Source organism: Battus philenor, unplaced genomic scaffold (assembly GCF_028537555.1).
Source record: "Battus philenor isolate CCGP_79_NKW_IND1 unplaced genomic scaffold, ilBatPhil1.0.hap1 SCAF_3, whole genome shotgun sequence".
Classification (NCBI taxonomy): domain Eukaryota; kingdom Metazoa; phylum Arthropoda; class Insecta; order Lepidoptera; family Papilionidae; genus Battus; species Battus philenor.
Genome location: NW_027181693.1, coordinates 1,051,363 through 1,072,322, shown reverse-complemented (window position 1 = coordinate 1,072,322; position 20,960 = coordinate 1,051,363). Strand labels below are relative to the sequence as shown.

Here is a 20,960-nt window from a genome sequence, read left to right as displayed (position 1 = left end):
TAAATAAAATCTTATTATAGCAAAATATATGTAACCACGTGTACTAACTCAATTTCATGATGTTGTTATAAATGAACACATGAAAATTGTTAGCTTTCATTTAAAAGAACAATTGTTGACTTTCATACAGGCTCTTCTCAACAGATCAACATCCCGGTAGTAGCTTATTATTAGTGCTAATAATCGAAGATTTAAAAACGCATGTAAATGTCTACTTGAATAAAGATATTTTGAATTTAAATTGAAATTTAATTGTCAGGCAAGGAAAGGATTATGTCAGATTCCTACAGAACTGTCGATATTGTTGAAAATACGATAACAATTTTACATACTGCTATAATTTCAAGAGAGAGATCACTTGCCTCATTACCACGTAGGGGCGGGCCGCGGGCCACTAAAAACTTTTATCTCAATATAGGAAACTAGCGCCATCTGTGGACGCCGGTCGAAACTGCATAGTTCAAAAATATTTGTGTGTGTGTGCGTGCGTGTGTGTGCGTACGTGCTTGCGCGTGTATGTATGTGTGATTGTATATATATATATATATGTATATATATATATATATATATGTATATATGTATGTAATATAAATATGAGTAAGCCATATTTATCACAACTCTGTTCAAAAAAGATAAAAACAACAATGACCAGTTTTTCTTTTACCTTTATCTGTTCATCTTTTGTGTAGTCATAGATACTTCCTTGTGTTTTGCGCCGATTTTTTTACGATAAGGAAATCGTTCGCAATCGGATGAACTATTTCAGATTTAAATAAAAACTCTTCTATAGTATACTTCAAAAAATAGCTATATCCGTTGTAGATATCAGTAATTACTAACCTTATTTAAAGGTAAGCGATATTGTATTGTTAGTAACGAGGTAAGGATGCGTTCACATGCATCTATTGTTTAAAAGGTTAAAAACGAATTCTATAGATATTATTATAACTGCTACCTTAAAATTGGGCTAGATTTACGTCTGATTTCTATTAATTTTTTATTTGACATGTTATTGTATTAATAAAGTTAAAATAGTCGTGGTTAAACTTACACCCACACTACCTATGTAAGGTTTTGTCAGATGTGCGACAAAGATAACGCTCTACGAAGCCGAAATTAGCCGATTGTCTCTTTCCAAAGGTCGATATGTAACATTTATCGCCGGGTATGGTAGATATCTGTTACATCCGTTGTTATGGTACCCATAGCAACCGCCACCATGACAGTGCAGCGTCAAACAAATTTTCTTACGATCTAATCACATCATGTTAAGTTAAAATGAAACTATTAAAGTTTCACTTAAGATATCATCCGCCTGGAATAACTTTGGAGTACACGAAAAAGGGGATACTGAAGAAGAAGGATATCGATCTTCTAGAATTGGATTCTAAGTTAGTAATCACTTGTAATTACAACCATCTACATAGGTCAAAAGTTAACACCTTCCTCTGCGTACCATACTGCACTGCGATCGCCAACCCGCCTGCCAAGCGTGGCGATTTAGGTATATGTGGGATATATCAGTGCACAGCTCAGCGGAAAAGTACAGACTTGCGATCATAGATCGCGGGTTCTATTCCCTTGGTACAATCTAGTATAATTCACACTTTGTGCATTAATTATATAGGTTGCCACAGCTCACACATAAGTTTCCAAATGATGGGTAGTTCAGTGTCCTAATACGCATAATATAATATTGCGATCGTCGTCCCAATTGCCAAGCGTGCGAACATAAATATCTCCCAATAGACATTTTTGGGGGAGGCCTATGTATATGCTGAAAAGACGGTATATGCCAAATTAGAAGACGCTGGATGCTGATTGTTTCCAACGGACCTTATTGGAAATCTGGAGCCTTTTCCCAACAGTGAACGTTCTATAGTTGACTTGATGATGATAGTAAAACTAGGTGAGGATAGAGGGAAGAACTTCTAGAAGGCGGGCTGGGCAGGGTTTAGATAACTATGAAATATCTCGACCAATATCCCTCAGTGATTAAAGAAGAAAGTCTACAATGTTTATTACCAGTGATGATATACAGTAAAAAAAACGTGGTATGTCACTTCATACCGCAGAAAGACAGTCACAATTGCTCAACAAGTCGCGGAGAGCTTTTTTTCGTGATCTAATTAAGAGTGAGGATATATACAGACATAAGTAGACGATAGCCAAGCAAGTTGACAAGTTGAAGTGACGATGAACAGATCACATACCTTAAGATTTTGGAGTAAAGAAAACGGACCGCCAAGCGTTGCTAAGAACTTTCCATCTTCTTCTTCTTCTGCCTTTCAACCGATGGACGCCCACTGCAAGACAAAGACCTCCCCCAAGCATCGAAACGATTACCGGTCCTGCGTGGTCATCGACTTCCCGTGACACTAATTACGTTAGTAAGAAAAGGACCAATATTTAGCCACTCCTGCACATGCAGTGGTAGTCGTGCAACAAAGTGCACCGTCCGCCAGCCCGCTAGCCCGCTGATAAATGCGCATGCGGCAAACAATGCGAATTACACAACTACCACCGTTAAATCACTCTCACTAATTACATTGTCGGTCCACTTAGAGGGGACCTACCTACGCCACATCTACCGGCTCGTGGTTGCCACTCGAACCATTCGGCCCCAACCTCCACTGCCACTTCGTACGAGTAATTTATCCAGCTACGAGGACATGTCATATATAATGATTATATAAATACTCATCAAATCATTTCAGTTCCGATTCAAAGGAAATAGCGAACGATCTGCAGCAGAAAGAAGCATTGATAACCGATGACGTGGTGGAGCAGTTGGAGAAATGTGTGGAGACACTGAAGAAGAGGATCGAGCATGAGGGTCCGTCAGGGAAACGTTACTACATTTACAAGACCCTTGTCACTCATCTTCTTCCACTCACCAACGTCGCGTTTGATAAGGCTGGGTCCAGGTAAGCTATGTCCTTTGGTCCTTGTGACCCCCTCGCGTTCAACAGAAGAAAGCTTAGATAAAAGGGCACTAAATAGCCGACGAGTTTGCAGGCGATAAGGGCAGTAACGCGAAGTGATCTCGTGTTCCTACGACATACGATTGACTACACTAGTAGTCTCTTACTGTTATTCGTACTAATTCGTATAATCGTTAGCAAAACTATTTATGAAAATTATTATATCCAAGAATACTATACTGGTGTTAATGCGTGGAATTAAATGATGATGCTCACTCAGGAAGCTAATTATTGTCGTGGACTATTTATAAAACTATATTTGTAAAGAGCGACTCTTGATTTTCTCGACCTTTTTCAGCAGAACTGCTTTCCGAACCGATGGTAACTTCCTGTAGGGATAATAATGGCGACGTTATAAGTTGATCGACGATTCTATTTGTATTTTGATTAAAAGAAATACTTTTATTTATTTTTAAACGGTTTTATTTAGTTCGACCCGTACGGAATTTGTTTATTTGGGTCAAAATTAGAAATTGAAATTTAAGCACCTTCCCGTTGTCAAATTGATCTGAAATTTGGTACACACATTTAATTTAGATGACACTACAATATAATAAAATCAATAACATTATAAATCTAAGATGGCCGCTGATACAAAATCGAGGATTACATATTTTTCCTAAACCCCCTCAATATCTGGGTCATCTGGGTCAATATGGATATCAAATGAAAGGGCTACACTAGTAAAACACGATGATTATGTCACAATTAAAAATTCAAGATGGACGCCGTTCCAATATGGCGGACTAGATATATATTATATTTTTTCACAACCACCACAATATGGATATCAAAAAACCGTTTACTTAAAAGTTTTTTGAATGTATTTATATATATTACAGTAAGAATAACAGATGATGTCTTAAAACCCTTGTGTAGGTATTTCAAAATATTACGATCGCCCGAATTATTGGTCACAGCCATGGAGTATCTGCAGTCAAATTAAATGCTAACATAAAAGCTGACTCAATAAGTGCACAGATCGTGACGATCTCTGAAAGAGGCATATTCCTTGCAGTGAACGTCTATCAGCATAATGAACCATTGTTTCCACAAAGAAACTATCGAACATATTCATGTCGTTTCCTGATTCAAGGAGTATTTTCCCAACAGATGTATCACAGGAAGTTACGACAGAACCTGCAAGATATGGGACGTGGAGACCGGAAATGAAATCCGGACTCTAAGCGGTCATCAGAACGTTGTCTACTCCGTAGAATTCAACTATCCCGTCTGGTAAGTAAAGCGACTAAACTATTTTAAGGTAAAAAATAAGCAAGAAAAGGACCAATATTTAGCCACTTCCGCACATGCTCATCATCGTGGCTAAATATTGGTCCTTTTCTTGCTTAGGATGGACTTCCGCGAGGTAACGCCTGATTCTATTAAATATTTAAGGTAAAAAATAGAAATATATACTTTGTATTATTATCTTTGTACCTTAATATCTTTTGTGTGTTGTTGGCGTGGATAGGCACCCAGCTAGGTGGATCAACGACATAGGTAAGATCGCTGGAAGTCCCTGGATTCTCAGAAGGTCACCGATGTAGCTTGAATCACTCATTTTAAGTGACAGTGGGCGTAAAATATGGTGGAAACCGATGATCATTGGGATGAACAGTTCTTGAGCGGTGACCACCAGCCGGTAAACGCAGAGTGGATAGGCATCTAGGTAGACCGTCGACATAGTTGAGGCCGCCGAAGATCACTGGATGGCAGCGGCATCAGATGACCTTCATCGTGGCGATCTTTGTATGAAGCCTGTGCTTTACACTGGGCATCTATCAGCTGATATGACGACAGTGACTGCTGTTGGCTGATTAAGACATTATTTCAATACTAATTATTTGTATTTTATGATGCGTAAATAAATAATGTTTTTATAAATTTAAATGAAGTGCAATATAGATAGTGAGAAACTAAACAGGAATAAAAAATAAATAAATAGTAATTAACTAATAGAACTCTGCACAAAAGGCGAAGGAAGTGAAGCGATGTATGAAAATGAATGAAAGATATTGTAAACGAAATTAGAGGAAAGAATGAAAGACATTGAGAAGGACGAAAGATGAGCAAGGAAATTACTTAATTAAAATTATTTGAAAATGTTTAATCTTAATAAGGACCTTATCCATTCATGATAGGGTTTGAACACTGATGCATTTCAGACAGAACAGAAAGTACTGCAGAGAAACAATATTAGAAGTAATTGAGAGAAATAAGAATTAGATCATAACTATTAAAAATAATAAAAGGTTTGGTAAGACCAAAGGAATATAAAAATATTTAAGAGTTGATAAAAAAGTACCAAAAGATGAATAATAATAAATTAGTTGTAAAATGTAATAGAATGTAAGATACAAGAGTTCAAACATAAAACTAGAAAACAATGATGTGATAAATAATCTGTGATACTTTGGGATTGGTGAAAAATGATGAAAGGTGATTGTTGAATAACAATAATGCTTATGGAGTGAAAATTTTATGATGGATGATAGAAAGAAAAAGCCTGAAAAATATTGAGAAGAAAGAAAGAAGAGAAATGTTAATAAATATATAAATAAGAAAAGTATATAGAAAAACTTATTACTCGAAATAAACGAAACAAAAAAACAGGAGAACAGGCGACATATGTCTGTCCAAAAATATGAATTAGAATCAATCAGAAATTCCTTCTAGAAAGAATAAGGATACCTAAAAAATAATTTAACTAATATAACATAAAACATGTTAAATACCACACAGTTATGCGCACAGTAAAAACCACGTTGTTATAAAGTTATTGTTTATATGTATAAGCTGTAAATAAGTGAAAGTATAGCTCATATGTCAGTTGTACCTATTTATAATCAACCTGTATCGTGTGAAATATGTTACATTAATTTACTTTTTCTATTAAAATTCGACAAGTCAATAACTTCTAGTAATACAAAGTCTGCAAGGACAGTACAATAATTTATTGTAATTTTCAAAAACACTTTTTCTTACTTTATTATCATTACAATATTAATTTGTTCAGAAACCACTGATTTTTGGATAGTGTCTAGTATACATTTCCGTACTGTGGGTTCTGACTCGAAATGAAACACCACTTGTTCACAAGGAGTCCTTTATTCACAAATCAGATGGTCACCCTACTTTAACAAAGTATACTTTCGCCTAGTCCAAACTTCGCTTCCAAATCGCTCAAGATATCACTGTCCAAATAACTTGCCAAATAGTCACTTTGAATCGCTGATCGAAGATCTTAATCTTATAACTCGAAAAACGACATCTATCTGTCGACATGGGGAGTACACTTATTTATATTTACTACGGATAATGTTCTAGTAAGTTCGAGATAGTAGTCGGTTAGAATTTTCGAGAATTGTACACAAAAAGTATTTATAACTTCAAGGTCGTGCGTGTTCTTGATCCTAGGGTTCAGTGTTTATTATTTAGAGGGTTCTGTAGCTCGTACTTTGTAACAATACAATAATTGAAAGAAAACAAACTACACGTTCAACTCTTCAATAATTTTACACTAATAACCAATTTCTCTGTATTGAATCAAGTAGAATGTGGATTAGTCACATAAGACGTAAGAATATTTAATGGAATCAAGCGTCACTTTGCGGAAGTCCATCCTTAGAAAAGGACCAATATTTAGCCACTTCCACAAATGCAGTGGTAGTCGTGCAATGTTGCGGAAGTGGATAAATATTGGTCCTTTTCTTACTTAAGACGTAAGAATATAAGGATAAAATATTTATTAACGTAATTTCGATTTACGTAGTGAGGTCACGTTCACGTAAACGTGAAAGTGAAAGTATGACCGCCATTGCGTCACTTTTTAAGTATCTCAACGGACACTTATCACACCGTGTCCAAAAATAGAATCCACGTCATTATCACTTCCTTTTTCTTTTTTAATATCTCAATCGACAATAGAACTGTCTTTTTATTCTAGAAAGTTCTGTAAAACTACGCAATATCTTATCTGTGTACATGATGGCATTGTAGTTTAAAAAGTTATTCACCTATCCTGTTCCAATGGAAAATTGAAGTAATGTACAGTACCTGGCGATAAATATTGCACATCGACCTTTAGAAAGAGACAATCGACTAATTTAGGCTTTGCAGAGCGTTATCTCTGTCCCACACCACCTATGCGACGTTTTGTCAGTCGTTGTATTTCGTGCGACAGAGATAACGCTCTACAAAGCCTAAATTAGCCGATTGTCTCTTTCCAAAGGTCGATGTGCAATATTTATGACCTTTATGTAACATATTTGAGACATATTACTGTATACAGGATGATTGGTAAATAGTATAAAAACTATAAATGTGTGAATTAATCAAAAAATCAATAGTAACAGAAACAATGAATAATGTTATGGTAATATAGTAATGAAGGTTCGAGAAATTCCGAAACCTCTTCTCGTCCAAAATACCGCAATGTCTAAAGGCGAAGATCTTTGACCAATGTGTGTTGCCGGTGATGACATACGGATCGGTCACTAAGAAAGCAACAAAGAAGGCTTTGCTCGGAGTTTCACTGAGAGATCGAATCGGAAATGAGGAGATGCTCTTTTGAAGTGATAGTAGGAAGGGCACATAGTTCGTGCTCATTAGATCCGACAGGTTCTCAAGTGGACACCAGGTAGACGCGGTATGGGTATGCTCCACTAGGTAGACCGAAGATATAATAAAGGTCGCAGTAAATCTCTTGATGTAGTCAGCACAGAATCAGTAATCGTGGCGGCCTTTGGGGGAGGTCTATGGCCTTCCAGTGAGCATCCATAGACCAGAACAGCTGAAAAGAAGAAGTATAGTATAGTAAAATATTTTCAAAATTGGAATTACTACATTTAAAATCCATTTATTGTTTACTATCTGTCCCTACAGACTATACAGCCTGAAGGTTTTGGCCCATTGCATTCCAATAAATAAATTAATGTAACATATTTCAGAAGGTTTTGTGGGATTCTTACTAAGGCCGGAAGGTTTTAGAGGTTATAACAAAACGAAGTCCGAAGTAGAAGTGTGTATATTCATCAAGCTTAGCCAATATTAATACCGATTTAAAACTATCAAAACAATGTTCAAGAGAAATCGTTAGGCAATCACAAGTCGAGGAGTACTATATAGCGCTCTCTTTCGCACGATGTATACAAAAGATTATATTTCTGTGGGATTCCCCTATCTAGTTCACGGACCCTTCCGCTCCGTGAAGTCAGTACCGATGAAGCTGTAAAAGCCTTAGGGCTAACAGCATTAACATCATCAGAGACAATAGAACAATAGATGGGATTCTCCTTTTTGATTCGCCGTATACGATGAGATAATGTAGCTCCTACAGTATGGAAGCATATAGCTTTTTGCTGATAAATGAATGAAAAATAAAATAGCTTGTTGTTCTCAGTAATATGGTGGTGACGGGATCGTTCGACAAGTCGGCGCGCGTGTGGCGAGCTGATGGTCATTGCCTGGCGACGCTGTGGGGTCACGCCGGAGAGGTGGTGGCGGCGAAGTTCGCACCAGACAGTCACCACGTGGCCACCGCCTCCATGGACAGGACTGCCAAGCTCTACGACACTGTTACAGGTTATTACACCAATATCTCACTTTGCGTCGTGGTTACGTTCCAAAAAAACACGATGCAAATTGAAACGCCGCAAAGGGAATTAAGATTTTCTAAGGCAAACCATGTAATGATCGAAGATAGGTTCCAGGGTTACGAAAATACTATTTTTTAAAAAGAAATTTGAACAAAGTCAACATTTAAAAAACAAAAATTATATAACTCTGCCAATAAATAAATTGGTAAACGACGCATAGCGAGGTATTGGTATACTATATTTATGCTATACCATATACATATTAAATATATATTCATAATATGATAAATTATCACAAAAAGAGAGCCCCTTTCAAGGCGTGCTTTCTGAAGATAATTGTTTAAGAGCGACAACTGAATGCGATAGTCCTAATTGGGCAAATTGTGAAACGTATAACATAGAAGTAACAATAGAACGTAACTCTGGAATCGACAGTGATGAAATATTGGAATCTGAATTAGAAAGAAAAAAACAAAAAAATGATGAAAAGGTATTTGAAGAAAAAGAAAATATAAGCACTGGTAATAAATTTATGATAAAGAAAAAAATAAACGATATTAAAACGCAAGGTGCTATATTTGTAGACACTAGTGATGATATAAGACCTGTCTCTGACACAGATCTTGCAAAATCTGAAGAAGAGAAATTTAACAAAAAGATTGTTAGACGATCAAAAAGAAAACTATGTTTTCATAAATCTTACCTAGATTTTGTCGAAGATGACCCTGATACTGTTTTGCTGAATAACGCTTTTCCTTCAGAAGAATCAAGTCTGGAATTGAGTGAAAAAGAAGCGTTGTCTTCAAGTGATTCTGAACAAAACGAATCAGAACGAGGTAGGTACAATTATTAATTAATAATTATTTGAATAGGATTATTATTTGAATAGGATTAAACAATTGAATTTCATGAAATATTGTACTAAATGCAAAATTTTTTTAGGTAAGCAGAAAAAGAAGAATCTGAAAAAGAAACAGAAGAAAAGTCAAAAGACTGTAAAAAAGTCACCAACTGCCTGTGGAAAAAAGAAAATCTAAGGCTGAAATAAAAAAAAAGAAAGCCATGAAAAGAAAAAGAAAGGAAAATCATATATTAATACGAAGAGAGAAATAATTGAAAGTAAATGTATGAAACCGAATCCCTGTGTTAGAACTCAGTGTGGAAACAACTGTGGCAACGTTCCTGAGGATTGACGTCTTAATATTTTTAACCATTTTTGGGCTTTGAATAGTTCCCAAAGAAGAAGAGATTGGATAGTTCAGTGTGCTATTAGAAAACCAATCAAATGCCCGAGTAAAACTGCTGTGTCGAACAGATATCAATCATATGAATACTATATAAACGAAGGCGAAGGTAGACGAAAAGTATGCCAAAAGTTTTTGATTGCCACGTTAGACGTCACGCAGAGGTTCATGCTGTATACTTTGGACATGATGGTTGACGGATTTGCAAAAGAAGATGGACGAGGAAGTGCTGGAGGTCATAACAGAACATCTGACGATGTAATTCAAAACGCAAAACAATTTATACTCGATCTACCTCTTTTGCCATCGCATTACTGCCGCAGAGATTATACAAAGCTCTATCTTCCAGAAGAATTCAAAAATGTGTCCAAACTGTATCATATTTACCAAAATCACAATGCGAGCGAGAAGCTCATGTCATTTAAAGTATTTTCATGATGGTTCAAGAAAACATTCAACATAGGGTTCCACGTCCCTAAAAAAGACAAATGTGCATTGTGCGTTTCAAGCAAAAATTTTGATGTTAAAACTCAAGAAGAGATGGAAAAGTTAAAGAAACATGAAAGTGAAAAAGAAAAATCTTATAAAAGATTCATATTTCATCAGAAGCTAAATAATATAGATAAAGGAACCGTATGTGCTAGCTTTGACCTTCCAAAGGTTTTAAACACTCCTTACGGAGAGAGCATGACTCTCTGTTATAGTCGTAAAATAGCTGTGTATAACTTCACAATATACGAAAGCAACACACAGCTAGGTATTTGTAATTTGTGGACTGAAGCGGATGCCAAAAGAGGTGCAAACGAAATTGCCACATGTTTGCTCGAGTACATCAAAAACGTTGACAAACGTGGCAATGTAAAACAGATAATATTGTACTGTGACTCGGCTTTTGGACAGAATAAAAACAAAACTATTCTGGCAATGTTGCGTTATGCATTATCTATTTCTGATAATATTGACATTATTCAGATAAATTACTTAATCCCTGGGCACACGTACATGCCAGTCGATAGCATGCATGCTACGATAAAATTTTCTGTGAAAATTCTATTGTCTGGGCACCATCACAGTGGCCTACAATAGTTCAATTTGCTCGGAAAAATCCCCAGCCTTACGTTGTGAATGTTCTAAACGGAGAGGATTTCTCAGGATTTGAAAATATTGTAGAACATACGTTCAAAAAATCTCAGAACATTCTAAAATATCCATTGTTACGTTCCGGAAGAAACAACCCGAGAAAATGTTCGTGAAAAACTCAATGTTGCCGGATGCAGAAGTCAATGAAGTCATACTCAGTGCCTTGAATGCAATCCCGAAACAGAAGTTATACCCTTCAAAGTTACCAATTTCTCAAAAAAAAATATTTAGATTAGAAAAAATTAGTCGATAAACTAGTGATTCCGAAAAGATTCGCAAAAGAATATTTAGACCTGACTGATGTTGAAGACTGTTAAACGAATTGTTTTGACTTTATTGTTAAGCTCATCCTAAACTGAATTATACTTAAAAATACTTTGATTGATACTTAAACATTTTATTGTTGTAATAACAGTTTCTAAAACGAATCTTAATGATTAACTTCTATTTCAAGTTTATTAATTAAGTATGTCTACTTGCCAAAAATTGTTGTGAATGTTAACTAATCAAACTGTGATTGACTTAGGTTAAAAATTAAATAAATTTTTAGTACAAATTATTTTCAAGATGATGTTTTTATTTTGAAACATTTTTAAAATAGACTTATTTTTTTTTTCATTGACTCTTACAGCATTATGTTGTACATACCCAGTTCAAAAAATTTCCATTTAATGCAATCACGTTTTCAGGGTAATGACAAAAAATGCTATTTACAACGTACTAATGACAGAATATTCATTGATATTTTATTGTTATAACATTGTTTCAGGTAACGTTACTTAAAGTAGTATAGTTTACTACATTTTCGCTTTCCGTAAAAAAGTGCGTTTAGCATAGTTCTATACATATACCGATTTCACTTACTACATATTAACGGCTTGTAAAAATACTTTTCAAATGTAGTAACCCGCAAAATATTGTGTTACAATAACTTAAATATAATGCCGCTGAATGGGATTAATTAAGCTTAAAATTACAACTTTGGTGTCTAAAAATGGCAATTCTACGTCTATAAATTGGGGAGATATGATTTTTTTTTTAATTTTAAAAAAGTATTTTTGCTCTGGTGAACAATTTCGGTTTTGCGGGTTACTACGTGTTTGATTTCTAGCGTCGATATCAAGATAGTGGAAAGTCACATAGTGGGTGTGGGCAGCGGAAGACTGGCCATAGTGACTATCTTTGGAGAAGACCTATACCTAGCCGACTTCAAGGCCTCTCTCAAAGATACCAACGGAGGATTTACCACAATTGCCACGCTTGGCAGGCGGTTTGAAGAAAGCAGTGTGGTATTATGGTACGCAGAGAACGCTGCTGCCGATCCTCTGGAAACTTATTCGTCAGCAGTGGAAATCCTGTATAATAAAGCGTGAATTATATAAGATTGCATCCCGGGAGTTGAAGCTGCGACTTGCGACCGCAAGCCTCAGTCCTCTACCGCTGGACTACCACTGCTCGTCTGTGTGTTTTTATTAATATTCACTTATATTCCACTTTTAGTAATCTACGACTTGTGCAATAAAGAAGTCCATCCTTTAAATTAAAATGAAGCTATGTATGTACCAAGCGTGTTCCGAGAAAAGCCTACAAAATACACAATAATTTCATTTCCGAGATGTATTATTATGTAACATAACAATAATTCTGCTAAAAACTCTCTGTTCCCTGGAAAACTTTCAGTAATTGGGGACCCTTCAGACTCTTAGCTAACTAAAGAAGATTCTGGAATGAGTGACTACGCACAAAAGTCATTGAAGGTTCCTTGGCTTGGACTACCTTGCAATACGCCTTTTGCATTCCAAATTCAAAAGCACTCAAGATTATAATTTTTTCTTTTATTACTTTCAGGCGCTGAAATCCATACGTACCACGGTCACACCGCAGAGGTCATTGCACTTCAGTTCGATCCCAACGATGGACAGAGACTCATTACCGGTTCGTTCGATGCCACCATCTCCATGTGGGATACCAGGATGAAGGAGTAAGACAAATATTAAAATAATCACTCCTACTTATATCTATAGACGATAAAATACATTATTGAAATTTTGCTCGTTTTAACTCACAGGCGCTTCCACTTTATTTCATTAAAAATATTTAATGATTGGTCATTTAACATACGCCTTGCGCCAAGAGCGTGGAGTAACACCTATAGTATTATTCCTATAGTGTAAAGTATTGCTATGTGTGTAAAGTATGTATGTAAAGTAATACTACTATGGTGGACTAAGATACCGCGTTGACAAATGCCATGCGTGCCATTCGTGTGCTTCGCGAATGTGGGAACCTTTAATGATAATATTCCTACAGGTGTATAAATAGCCATGCTATTTTGTCAATAACCATTCCGTGAAAGCATTCCGTAAAGAACAGCAATATTAATTTCACACCACAATGTTTCATTTCGTTTCGGACTGTATTTTTTATTCCATTTACTTCTTATAACAGGTTACACGTGAAGCAATGGTTTAGGATATATTAATACAATTAAGAATTTATATTAAACTAATTCTATCAATGATCACGAAAATCAATCAATCCAGGTGTGCATCTCGTTGAGTACACAGAAGCCGCGTTAGAGAAGCATGCTTCAGTAACTTGGAGTTTCCGTGTTGGCGATGGTACAAGTGAAAGCCTTCACGGAGGTTTTCTTTCGAGGAACCGCAGCGCACGCGTCTTTACCGTCATCTTGTGAACACGTCCTTACATCGAAGTAGTAAACCACCATATTTTCGCTACTTTCTCTCCCACTCTGAGCTTGACATAGTCACTCATCAGGCCATTGATAGGACTCGATATGTCTCTGCGAGATTCTATCAGAAATGAGAAGAATCATATACTAGTGGATTGATAAATTAAGGTGGCAGATGGCCGCAGAAACCTTAAGGTTTCAGAGTGGCGACAACGAACCTTCAAGCGCAACGTATGACCTCTGCCCACAAGGTTTTCAGAGGACCTTAAAGCCGCCGGAAGACGCTGAATGCATACATGGAAATCTAGGGGGAAGTTCTTCATTCAGCAATGGATGTACTATGGATCAAATGACTAAAATGTTTTGATAATTTTTTAAATCGCTTACCCTATGTTACCTTTGCAAAAGATGTCTCCACAGTAAAGACGTGTCTACATGTGATTTTTTAATGTTTAAGACGAGTAGCTGTGCTGGCTGGTCACTCGGCGGAGATATCTAGCGTGCAGCTCAACTGGGACAGCACGCTCCTGGGCTCTGCGTCTTTGGACGGCAGCGCCAGGCTCTGGGACGTCCGGGAACGCGCCTGCATAGCGACTGTCACAGAAGATTCAGGAGAGGTTATTTGTTTACTCTAGCAGAGCTCGCGAACCATATAAGACTTGTTTTATGTGAAGCTGCGACTCTTTAGTTCTATCGTCGTTTCTGTATAGACACCCACTGCGAAGAATAATAATAATAATAATAAAGCCCTTTATTCCGAAATTAGTATTTACAAAATAATCTATTGCTACACATTTTAAAACTAAATTTATTTTTAAAGTATGTCTCTAATTTCAGTGTGCCTGTTGGCATAGGCCTCCTCCAAAAACTTCCATTGACTTCTGTCGTTTGCAACCCTTCTCCATTTTACAGCCGCAGTCAGTTTTAAATCATCTTCCCATCTTATTTTTTGTCTTCCTCGATTTCTATTTCCGTCTCTCGGGTACCATTCTGTTATGGCGTTGCTCCATTTCCCATTCTTGTCACGAATCATGTGACCGGTTTTCTTACTTAGGATGGACTTCCGCAAGGTAACGCCTGATTCCATTAAATAAAAAAACTATATTTATAATCTATGAAACCATTGAGTTTTGCAAAAGCTTTTTCAATTTTATGTATGAAAGTACAAATTCAAAATCGTTTTCATAAATCGGATTGCTATATATTCGAATTAATTATAGCTTACAATGTGTCCCAGGCCTTTAATGCCTTGTACTGTCTGTCTGATCACCTGTTTCTGTAGACCTTGTAGTATCAGAAGTTAATCTCGTATCGCATTCTATTAGAAAAAATATATATTTCAGAGTCACAACATACAGAATGATTGAAAATAGGTGTAAAAACATTAAAACTTTATGCTGACAATTGAGTTGTTATTCCTTTAAAACTTTTACACCATAATCAATCATCCTGTATGTATAAGAGGATAGTTGAAGTTTTTATAAAGAAGTGAACACACGTAAGCAGCTTACAGAAAAGCGATTGTGTGTAATGAGCTTATTCAGCTGAAGCGAGTTTAATAATTATTAACACAATAAGCGCCCACGTGATTTCAACCAAAGCAAAAATACGTACAGCACCCGGCGGTAAATATTGCACATCGACCTTTGGAAAGAGACACCTATGTGATGTCTTGTCAGTCGTGCGACAGAGATATAGATCTATGAAACCAAAATTATCCGATTGTCTCTTTCCAAAGTTCGATGTGCAATATTTATCGCCAGATACTGTAAAAAGTAACACAAAAAAAAACATTCAGTTTGGTGGATTCTATAAAAGATTCTATAAGAAGCAATGACACGCTCTACATATTTAATGGAATCAGGCGTTACCTCGCGGAAGTCCATATTAAATAAGAAAAGGACCAATATTTAGCCACTTCCGCACATGCAGTGGTAGTCGTGCAACAAAGTGCACCGCCAGCCAGCCTGCTGATAAATGCGTATGCGGCAAACAATGCGAATCACACAACCGCCACCGCCAAATTACACGTGTTGAGTGTTTCACCCCTCCACGGGGCATCTTCAGGAGTTATGTTACATCGATTAGTGCCAAACACAGAGTACTCTGTGTGTGTCTGCATGTGCGGAAGTGGCTAAATATTGGCCCCTTTCTTACGCTCTACAAATATTATATATATTTGAGCAAAATGTATTTATCTCAAGGTATATAAATTTGCTACTTCTTGAAATATGGTAGCATAGAACAGTAGTATCTAATAGTAAAGTTAAGCAGGTTCTGGACGTATGTTTCGACTGGGCTGGCCGCCGGTTGGCAACAGCCAGCAGCGAAGGCACCGCGCGTGTCTATGAAGCGCGTGCCAATTGCCAACAGCTGGCAGCCATGAAAGGACACCGCGAAGAAGTCTCCAAGGTCTCTGAATTTTTATTATGATATATATACATCGAGTGACGCGTATTATAGTTAATTTTAAACAAAAATACTTTGTAAGTTGATAAATAAAGACTTTATGATTATTACTGGCATAATTAAGTTTAACATTTCAGTTTTTACACTGAAAGAGATTAGAAATTAAGTGATTATATTTTCATTGTAATACTTTATGTTGTACCATACCGTTTAAATACACACTAACAGGTCTTTTTGTTAATAACCTTATATATATATATATATATATATATATATACATATATATATATATACATATATATATATATATATATATATATATATATATATATATATATATATATATACTAGCTGATCCCGTAAACGTTGTTTTACAAAAAAATTAAAGGTTTGATCGTAGAGGGGTGAAAATTTAGGGTTATATGTGTTTTTATGTGGTTATATGTATTTTTAATGCCACACTATAAAAAACAAAAAACCAAAAATCTCGACAAAATTTTTTTAAAAAAGTTTTAAGGGTGAACAACCCTTATCACTTAGGGGTATAGAAAATAGATAGTAACCGATTCTTAGACCTACTGAATACGCATATAAAATTTGGTAATAATCGGTCAAGCCGTTTCGGAGGAGTACGGTAACTAATATTGTGACATGGAAATTTTATATATTAGAAGATATAAATATATATATATATATGTTATATGTATATATATATATCCCTTAACGCAAGTGAGAGGCGACACTTGGTGTTTATGTAAGATTTTGTTATCTCCAAACAGGGTCACACTATTGGTTCTGGGAAAGGTTTGCCATAACAGAGATAATTGAAACATTCCTCGATGAGTGTAAACTCGGTACAAAGTAACAAAGAATTAATTTTGGGCGTTTATTACGAAGATTGTAAATATAAGGATAATACAACTTAGCAAATCTGAAAGAATATTGGTCAATGTACGTAATAAGCCACATTACATTTATTGGTAACACTTCTACAAGAGATCACATTTTCCAATTTATTTTGGAATATACATGCACATATGGCACGAGATAACAACAAAAGAAGACGTAAAGCTCCTCATTGCTTATCTCAATAATATAAATTTAAGACTGATCATTTTACACACAGCGAAGAAATTTGTGTCGACAAATCTGTTGTGAAATTCAAAGGTCGAATTTTATTTATCACATACAACCTAGGCAAACCGACTAAATGAGGCTTTAAAATATATGTAATACTGGTTATATTTGCAGTATCTTACCTTGTTAGGGCAGCATTATGATGGTAAAATTGCTAAGACCGGACCTTCCAGTTTCGACTAGAATTCCCTTACACTTATATTCAATGATGCTAAATAAAATTCCACATTTTTACGACAGATATTATATTAGTTGCATGTTAGCTAATCATAATAAGTATAAGTATATATGTAAAAAGGTAAAGGTGTAAGTATATATATATATGTGTGTGTATGTGTGTGTAGTTACTCTTTACACTTTCTTAACTTTATTACAAGGTTATTCAGTGACATTGCACGGTAGTGTATTATAAAATGTTTGAATTAGAATAAACCCTAATTAAAAGATAAAAACAATGTTGTCGTAAAAAACATCGCAGCCGGTAGGATTCGAACCTACGCTCCCAGAGGGAATCTGATTTCGAGTCAGACGCCTTAACCACTCGGCCACGACTGCTTATAAACATATAATAAAAATTTGAATAGCTTTCAATGATAAATTTTTGCTTAAGATTATATTAAGTATTTATTTATCATTAATGTCAGAAAACTACCTCATAGAACGTTTTATTCAGAGCATAAATCTAAACACTAATGAGATATTTCTAGAAGGCTGTTAAACTGGTCTATTGGATAATTTTGATAGGTTACACCAGAATTACAAAGTCCTGGCTCCCCAGGTATGCTTCAGCCCTGCTGGAGGCTGCTTGCTGACCGCCTCCGCTGACAAAACCGCCAGGATCTGGAACTCCAATACAGGGAACTGTTTACAGGTGAGTAGGAATTCAAAAGAAATTACTGAAAGTCGGAAAAGGACCAATATTTAGCCATTTCCGCACATAAATATTGGTCCTTTTCTTAATTAGGATGAACTTCCGCATGGTAACGCCTGATTCCGTTAAATATTACTGGAAGTCGTCATCTATATTTGACAAGTATATATATATATATATATATATATATATATATATATATATATATATATATATATATATATATGTTTTAAAGTGGTGAATTATTATCAATGTTTTCTACACGCTATATACAATAAATAATGATTTTAGTAATATTAAATAGATAAAAGCGTATTGAAAATACACATACATAATACTTAAAACAAATATTGTTTATTATCTGTACCTGCTGACTATATACTTCCAAAACTTATTGACCAGTGACAGCCTAATAAAAAATATTAATTAATATAACATATTTGAGAGTGATCACTTAATATATGATGAAATAGATGTGAAATCTTTAAAGGTTTTTGCTGACAAATGCTATACATTCAGTCCATAAGTTTTTAAACCTAACATGTGGCGCAAAAGTAATGTTATAATGTGAACGCATCTTAATTTTCACAAAAAGCACTAAATGTTATTGTTCTTTGATATTAATGTTGTAAATATATAGAGAATTATATCTATAAACAATATAGTATGTATGTATATTTGTATATAAAATTACAGCGCGTTCAAATTATGACATTACTTTTGCGCCACCTGTTATAAACAAACACTATACTGTGTAAACTTTATATTAAAGGAACATCAATGAAAAGAGATTGTGGGCACAGGTTTTTTTAGGTCATGGGAAGACGATACATTCTGGCTGCTTTCCACCTTTCTATTGGACATCTGTATGTCCAGCTGTGGACGACAGCTTAAATTATGGTGATATTGTCTTTTCAAATCAAAAACTTAAGTTATTTTCTTAGTAACCTGACCACTACTGCTGTGCTGTACTTCATCTGTTACTACATCTGTTGTCTAAAAATAATATTCCTTTTTCCAGGTGTTATCAGGACACCAATGCGAAATATTCTCCTGCGCTTTCTCTTATTCTGGAGATACCATTGTGACTGCATCCAAGGACAACACCTGCAGGATTTGGAGATGACTCGACTGGTGGAAATCAGGGGCGTAGAAAATTGCGACCATATATTATAAAGTTTAGTTTTATAATTTTTGAACTGTGTTTATTTGTACATGAGAATTTTCTCGAGGCACCATCATTATGCCATAGGTGCCTGAAAAACGTTGAATTCTTAAAAAAATATTTGTACTCTGTGAACGGGTAATAGTACATTGTTGTCATCAACCATAGAGTATATAATTATTAGCTAGTCATAGAGCACACGTTTTTGTATATTTTTTTTAAATATTTCATTTAGGAGTTTTAAATATTAGATTAGTTTTTTTTTTTAAACAAACTTACGGTAACCATTGGAACTATTTACAGAAATCGTAACATATAAGCAGTTCCCGTTTTAAAAAGTGAGCATCACGACAACAGGGAATACAGTACCAGGCGATAAATATTGCACGTCGACCTTTGGAAAGAGACAATCGGCAAATTTCGGCTTCGTAGAGAACTATCTCTATCCCACACTACCTATGTGACGTTTTGTCATTCGTTGTATCTCGTGCGACAGAGATAACGCTCTACGAAGTCGGAATTAGCCGAATGTCTCTTTCCAAAAGTCGATGTGCAATATTTATCGCCGGGTACTGTACACCGGTGTGTTGACTACGAGAGTAAAGCCTTGTTTAGGATGTCTAAAAACCGAAGCTCCGAAAAAAGTAACTGATATATATGAAGAAACATAACACAAATTAGTTAATTTAATAGCACTTATAAACCATGTATAATTATGTAAAAAAACGTTGTTAATTTTTTTTATTTCTTTGCGTTTTATGTAGCACATTACAATCACGATATATCATTTGTAAACTTTATATGGATGTTAACAAATTATAATTTAATATATCTTTAACTATTTACTTTTATTTCCTGCTAAAATATTTTATATATATATATACAGAAACAATAAATTAAATATTGAAAATCATATGTTTAATGCGATACACTAATAGATGGCGCTATGTGTCATTTGTAAATGTATTTGATTTTGTTTACATCTTCTGATATATAAAAATGCTTAATAAATATGCCTTAGTAAATTAGATTTAAAAAGTCCTTTTTTTATAGCACTCTGTGCAATTATGTCTAGTCTTTTGTAACATAAAAAGAATAATTAAAATCATCTATTACTTTGAAGTTTATGCAGAAAAATCATTTTTTTTCTTTGTGACGTCATAACTTGATGGCAGCTTCAGCAAACGTATTTTTTTTTCTTTCGCTTCGATACTTCTTGTATAAATTCCGCACTCCTTTATAGATATATCATTATTATCACCATTTCACTGCTGATCATGGGCGTCCTTCATAAATTCCCAATACGAACAGTTGGAAACAGCTTGCATCCGACGTCTTGCAACGACCTAACCTGATCAAATGTCCACCTACGGCTGCGCTCACCGGTCAAAAGTCACTATTTTTACATCCCAGCATTTATTCTGTGTGCTATGGCCTGCCCAGTGCCAGTTCAAGTTCCCAAACCTCTGGGCTATGGGCTCCTTTATAAGTCAATCTCTTCGAGAAATCCTTAAAAAGCCTTCTCCATAGCTCGTGAAGGACTGTGAGCTTACCACCAAAGCTTAAAGTGAACAGAGGCTTCCATAATAAATGTATTATAATTATTATATTAACACTAAACTCATTAAAACGCATTGACGTACGTATTGCACAAAAACAAAATGGCCGCCGTGGCGTTGCGTGCGCTAAATACGGGCCTGTGTCGTCGTATCCTGTCG

General features: G+C 35.4%; 1 protein-coding gene, 1 non-coding gene and 1 pseudogene across 2 annotated transcripts; 2 read left to right on the top strand and 1 right to left on the bottom strand.

Annotated features, from left to right (window-relative positions):
- The first annotated feature begins 1,278 nt into the window (after nt 1-1,278).
- Nucleotides 1,279-19,203, top strand: LOC137926867 (dynein assembly factor with WD repeat domains 1). The gene is made up of 9 exons (XM_068770594.1): nt 1,279-1,391; nt 2,718-2,927; nt 4,098-4,220; nt 8,389-8,570; nt 12,817-12,949; nt 14,118-14,277; nt 15,935-16,072; nt 17,985-18,077; nt 19,099-19,203. Exons 1-9 carry the CDS (start codon nt 1,279-1,281, stop codon nt 19,201-19,203), a joined length of 1,257 nt encoding a protein of 418 aa, XP_068626695.1.
- Nucleotides 9,835-11,285, top strand: LOC137927103 (uncharacterized; annotated as a pseudogene).
- On the bottom strand, nt 17,680-17,761 carry TRNAS-CGA (transfer RNA serine (anticodon CGA)). The gene has a single exon. It is a non-coding gene; the product is annotated as a tRNA-Ser (tRNA).
- Nucleotides 19,204-20,960: the final 1,757 nt, after the last annotated feature.